This window comes from Protobothrops mucrosquamatus, unplaced genomic scaffold, assembly GCF_001527695.2.
Source record: "Protobothrops mucrosquamatus isolate PMUCROS unplaced genomic scaffold, P.Mucros_1.0 scaffold1493, whole genome shotgun sequence".
Classification (NCBI taxonomy): Eukaryota; Metazoa; Chordata; class Lepidosauria; order Squamata; family Viperidae; genus Protobothrops; species Protobothrops mucrosquamatus.
The window spans coordinates 56,048-62,755 of record NW_015387668.1 but is presented as its reverse complement, the minus strand read 5'-3'; the positions used below and the strand labels follow the sequence as shown (position 1 = coordinate 62,755).

The 6,708-nt window shown below is 34.7% G+C and overlaps 1 protein-coding gene across 1 annotated transcript in view; it reads right to left on the bottom strand.

Annotated features, from left to right (window-relative positions):
- The window catches only part of LOC114922984 (ENTH domain-containing protein 1-like), a 48,248-nt gene extending 47,537 nt beyond the window's left edge, over positions 1-711 (bottom strand). The window contains exon 1 of the mRNA XM_029285309.1: positions 363-711. Coding sequence (XP_029141142.1) covers positions 363-711 — 349 coding nt within the window. The remainder of the gene's footprint in view (positions 1-362) is intronic.
- Between the last annotated feature and the right edge of the window lie 5,997 nt (positions 712-6,708).

The following is a 6,708-nucleotide window of genomic DNA, read 5'->3' as shown; positions in this document are numbered from 1 at the left end:
AAGCAGAAATTTTTGTTTCATATTGTAGTCCTCATCTATGTGGATTTTAAGTCCAGAAATATAAGATGTATTATTGCTTCCACTCTTTACTAGTTGTTATTTAGCTGACACTGGAAGTTGACATAATCTTAGGTTTTCGTTTTTACTATTATGCATCAGAGTGCATCATTTTGTGCTCTCATCGTTTATCTTCAAGGAATACCACTAGATGGTAACAAAAAGATAGGGAAAACACTATCTTTTTACTGCCATCTAGTGGTTCTCCAGGGGTTTGCAATTCACATCTGGTATCGCTACTCAATACTACCCACAAATGCAGCCATTTAATTTTAATGGATATATCCAAATACTTTAAACCTTACCTTGATCTTTTCCTGCTTCATCTAGATGATGAAAATCTTTTAATACCTGAATGTTAAAGAAACCCTCTTGACAATGTTGTATGACTTTCTTTGATCCATTCTTGATGAGATAGTCCAAAAGTGTAAGAGATTTGTATACATGCCTCCAGTTCTTTCCATGGTCATTCATCCTGTGCCAGATGATGTTCATAATCTCAGAAAGGGAAATTGTGTTGTAAGTTAGGTCACTTATCTCTATCATTAGAGAACTAGAAGGGCCCCAAGGGTCATTAGAAGTTGCTTCTCTGACTTTTACCTCAGCTTCAGAATAATTTTTCACAAAGTTTTTTACATGTCTTCTGAGTGCCATGAATGTAGCAAATTGTTGTTTGCGTTATTAAACAGATAGGAAACATTGAAGGATTTTTTCTATGATTGCTTTCTCTCTTTCCATTTTCCACTGCAGAAACCACTAGACTTCTGTAGAAAAAAATAGCAGAAAATTGAGGTCACCAATCAGAATGATACCATACAACAGGAGACCCCCAACCCCAGAGCTGCAGATTTATATTGATCCGTGGCCTGTTGGGAACCGGGCCGCACAAGCAGCAAGCAAGCACAAAGAGCGGGCAAGAACATCCATTTGCGCATACATGGCAGCTAAGTTGCACGTGCAAAATCATTCCCTCCCACCGCCCCTGCTGGTGTTGGTCCATGAAGCCAGAAAGGTTGGGGACTGCTGCCATACAAAATTTTCAAAGAGATTTAATATGAAATACTTATCTTTTTTCCAACTATTAATCAGAAACCATAATTAAGCTTGTTCAACTGATGGAAAATAAAAACTGGTTCATTTCAGAATCCTACAGGTCAAAAGATATGGGAATGTGCTGAAACGGTGCAAGATACTTCTTCCTCTCTTGCCCACAAATCCCTTTTATGCCCAAACCAGGTGAAATATGGATTAGCATTAATCTGTAGTAGTTGTAGAAGGAACAAATCTATGGCATATTCTCAATGCTTTAGTAGATCAGAAATTACACATAGACACATACACAAAAGAGTATCTAAAATTCTACTGCCTGCTAGGTGACTTATCCAAACGCACACTTACTGGTTAAAAAACAGTGTTTGGTGCCCCAGTAAATAATTACGATTTTAGAAATGCAATTAGGAAAATAATATTGGAGTATAAATTGAGGAGTTATAATTCTCAAGCAGAACAACTGAGAAATGCTGAAAATTTTTGTGGCTGTGCAGAAGCATTAAATATTCTGAGGGGCACTAAAAGAAAAAAGAAAGAAGAACAAGTATAGCCCATTTGTCTGATGGTCTCTGCAGGACTATGAAAATATTTAATCTACATTGATTAGCTTAATAATTGGAATTCACAGCTAGTGCCAGCAACCAGATGAGCATTTTAGTGCTACAGTGATGCCTTCAAGGACAGTGCAGCCTCTAAACAGCTTAAATCATTGTGAATTTTCTGGTCACATCTTAATGAAAATTTAATTGCTTCTTCCTTCCTTCTCTTCATTAATTAGCATCAAGGTGTATACATCTCTGGAGAGTTCCTAAATCTCTATAAAATATTGCTATAATCATATATCAAATTGATTTCAAGCTCTGACAGCACCAGCCTTGGTCAGAGACACAATTTATAATCAGATTTTACACAGCCAAATGTCAAATATTACAATTCATAATAAAAGTGTTCATTTTCTACCTCACATATTATAATATTATTGGCCTGACAGTTAAAGTGCTGTTTAAGAATGGTTTATGATCAGCATCTAGAGGAATTTGAAGCAAGAAATCAAAATATTCTATTTTATATTTTGATCATTTTTAATCAAAGGATGTATAATACAGTTCAAAAATATGTAAAATCAACATTTTGCCAAAGGTAAATCCCCAGCTCCGTGAAGCAGGAAAGTCTATTGATTAGCACTAACCATTTTATCATTTGCCAATTCTTCCTTTTATCTGTACTTCACCTACAATCTGTTTTTCTTTGTGCTGCTCACATAGAGAAAAAAATTATTTGATAATGTGTTTCAACGAATCTATTAAAACTTCCATCAAAAGATTTGCATTTGCTTTAATGTGCATCAATTTCTCACTTTGGCATTGGTTACACTACACAGCAGCAAATATTGATCAGGGATTTTTCCACAAATTGCATATACTGTAACTATTGTGATATGATATAAATAGAAACTTGACCCTTTTGCTTTTTGTATGTGTGTCTGATTTTGGTCAGTCCCAACCTGGTTTGATTTTCCACAGACTGCTTTGATTTCCTTTTATGGAACTGGTGCCAAATCTGCTGCACCAGTAACTATGTAACATAATATTGTAGAGCTGGACTGCAGTCTATTGAAAATTCAATCAATTCAATAAAATCAATTAAAAATAAAAGAGCAGCATATATGATAGTTACAATCTGTAAGAGCTGTAGCATCCCATTAAAACATACTTGCCAGAACTTTACAGACTTAATGGTCCACCTATAAAAACAAAAGCGAGATGTGCCCAACTTTGGAGGTAAAATAGTAATTATTTGAATTTTAGGTACTCTCAGAGGCAGACTATTCAAAATGTTTTAAAATAAGAGATAGCATTTCTTATCCAAGCCTCTCTTCCAAATCTATACACTTTAAGTATTAATAGTTTTACTAATACAAAACTACTGTATAGTTCTGTTATTATTTATCCATGACATAAGATGACTATTTCTTACATCACAGAAGGAAAATATAAGGCTATTTGAATATAATTTAAGGCTATTTGAATATAATTTCAAATAGATTTCCATAAGGGGAGACTACACCTTATCTCCAAACTTCTAATCACAATCCTATATAAAATTTTCTATTCTATTAATCTTAGCCTATTGTACCTGAGGAAACATTTCAGCTATGACAGTTAAGCCATTTATATCTGGTTTTTTTTTTAAACTGCCATCAATCATTTGCAGAACCCACCTACTTCACCTATCAGAATGTTCCTTCTGTAGCCCCACCCCTTTTCTTGTTTCAAAGAGGTTTCCACCTGGACAGTTATTGTTCTTAGGCCTGTCATTTATTCTAAGCCATCTCTACTGGTTGCCAACTGTAGCTTTTTTAAAAAAAAAAAAACACTCACTGGTTTTAAAGAACTGTGTAAAGAACTTATGCAAAAAGAGGCCCCTTGCATCTGTGACGTGGATTGTATAACCATGATTTATCTTTATTTCATATATTGAAACTTATTTATGATTTCTATAATGCAAATCTAAATTAAATTTGTGGCTCACTTTGTAGAAGAGTCAATAAAACCTATTTGTATATGTAACTCTTACTAATAAAAGTTTAACTGTGATGCTGCTTTTAGATGGGAGACAAATTTGGCAATGAACATAAAGTACTAAAGATTTGGATTTAATAATTTTGGAAATTAAGCCTGTTCTGCTTGGCTATCATAACAGCGATAAGTAGTCAATCTTGTGCTAGATACAATTTTCTTTCTATAAAATATAAATATTTGTGTGTTGGCTGGGGACATCTGCTTTCTACTTTGCAGCACAGTATGCCACAAGCAAACCTTAGATATTAATTTAAATCAATAAATAATGTTTTAATTAATCATGTATTTGTGTACTGTTGAGATCTTCTATGGAATTCACAGTTTTGTTTATTTGTCCATTTAAGTTTCTATGCCAAAAAATCTTTGTGTGGCTTAGAGTCTCCTCACATAAGCATTAAAGTGAAAATCATTCAAATCGTGAGCAACAGCAAACACTTGCAACATATTTTTTCTCTAAAGCAGCAAATGCACCAACACTTTGGGAATAATTAAACATTTCATCTCTTCCTCAAATGTTTTCTGGAAGAGACAAATCTTTAAAGGTTTTCAAAAACTTAACAGTGAAGAAGCAGTCCTTACCTCGGAGAGGATTCCATCACTAAAAACAACACTTTGTATACTTTCTGGTTTCATCAAATGGGCAGATGCCACTTTAGCAGCGCATTTCTGAGATGCCCAAGCCACACATTATGTAGGGTTTTAAAAGCAATAATTAACAACTTGAATTACACCCAGAAGGTATCCAGCATGCAAAGAAGCTCCTGCTGTAGAACTGTCACATGGGCAAATTTCAAAGTATCCATAACTACCTGGGATACTGCTGAACCAGCTGCAGGTTGCGAGTGGTCTTCAAGGGCAATTTGGAGAATCAGAGACAGGACCCAATTGCCTTGACTGCTAACTGGCAACATACTATTTCCGTTATTCTTGGGAATAAGGAACAGTCCTACTATTTAAATGGGATAACTGATATTATTTTGAGATTTGTTCTATCAAAAGGACTTAATCACAGTCATGTCAGAAGCACTGAGGCGCTTCCGGGTTGAAAGGATTAGCCAGTGACATCACCGTTGCCCAGGGGATGCCCAGTTGGGGGTTTCTTTCATGTCCCTGGCAGAAGCTAGAGCAAAGAATGAGAGCTCACTCAACCACATGGCAGCACTCAGATCTCAAACGCAGTCTTGCTAACCTCCAACCCAACATCATAATCATGTGAGCCACCATGCTCCTTAAGGTCTTGATTATATTGTGTGTCATTGCATAAGGGGAAATTCTGTACAGGAAATCACAGAACATAGTGCAATTTTGGGCATAAAGAAATTTCGCAATCACATAAGGCTGTAAAATGACATATCACTTGAAAAAGAAAGAAAGAAAACCACAAGTTTTAACTAAGCCTATACCGAACACTTGAGTTCTTGCATGTCTTGTGGTTTTCATCTTAATTGTATGACAGGCGGAAGTTTAAGCTGGAGGAGAATATCAACGATAAAAGCCTCATGAATGATTCTCAAAGTTATTAGTCAAGGGCAAGAAATTTTCTCATGTGTTATGGAACACATCCACCATAATTTGATATCTTGAAACCTGTGCAAGTGGAATCTAATAAACAAAAACAAATCAGAGATTTTACTTGCCTAGAGTCTCCTAAAGGTATGTGATCAATATTTGTGTAACGTCTTTAAAAATAGAACAAATAGGACTTAAATGAAATACTGCAGTATGGAGAATCTCTGTTGTTTAACCCAACAGCCATTCTTTCTTTCAGAATAAGGTTCTAGAAAAATATTATTTCAGGATAGGATTCCAGCTCAACTTTTGGGTGATTCTGTCATGCTTGGGTCACAAGTAATTGCCACTGCTATTTCTCTTCTTTCTCTTTCTCCTCCTCAGCTTTTATAGATTTTAAAGAAAAGAAGAGCAATTTTGATCATATTGACTGGGGAATTCTGGGGATTGAAGTCCACAAGTCTTAAAATTGCCAAGATTGGACACCCCAATCTAGATTTTAACTAATGAACTAACTGTTAATATTGCTAACTCTTGTCCAACTTTCTGAAGCTATTCAAGAGGTTTATTTGATGTTCAGAAACTTTATGCCAATGCACTCCATGAGATTTACAGCCTCATTAAAAAAATACTGTTAGTACAAAACCTAGAAATTCTTGCTGAATTTCTTTCTAATTCTAGAAAATCAAAGAAGGAAATGCTTTGGTACCTTTCTGATTTATGCGTTGGTACAGTTTCATTATCATGATTCATTAGTCTTAATAAATTCAAGAACATATCATACTTTCCTCCTCCTCTACTTTATGCTACACATTAGCAGTGAGAACAATTAATACTTTTGCTTTCTGATATATATCTGAAGATAAGTAATAAAACACATTCACAGAATAAATAAATAATTGCTCTAAATTCAAACTGCTAGACAGTATTCTGTATTTTTTACTTATACTGTATGTTTTGGTATGCTTGAAAATCAACTGGGCATTCCACGTTTGCATCTTACAAGCAAAGATATAAGCCAGACATATTATTACATAGGGTTTCTTCCTCTTCTGTGGTTTATTTAAAAGACCAAGACAGAATTTCTTTCTGCTATTAGTTTTAATGGCTGATCTTTCCCATTATTTCTGCCAGGGAAGCACCCAGGCCCTCTCTTAGCAAGAGACTTTTTGGTTCCACCTTGATTTATATGATATGTGACAATATTATGCATCTTTATATAATCTGAAATAAAAACAATAGAAAAAATGGTTTATATTACATGTATCAAAGTCATAGAATAGCTGATATCTTAGAAGTATGATAATAGAAACTTACTCAAGCAATTCAAAATTTAAAGGTCTGCAGAAAGTCATTGAAAGCAGTGATTTGCAGCACATGTAGTATGAACCAAGTACTTCTTTCTAAAACATTAGTCGTACCTTTTGCAAGGATTCTTAAAGTGAACAAAGTTAGGGGCAGTTTGCAAAGCGACCTTGTAAGCTTTATAAATGGCATAACTTTAAGAAAG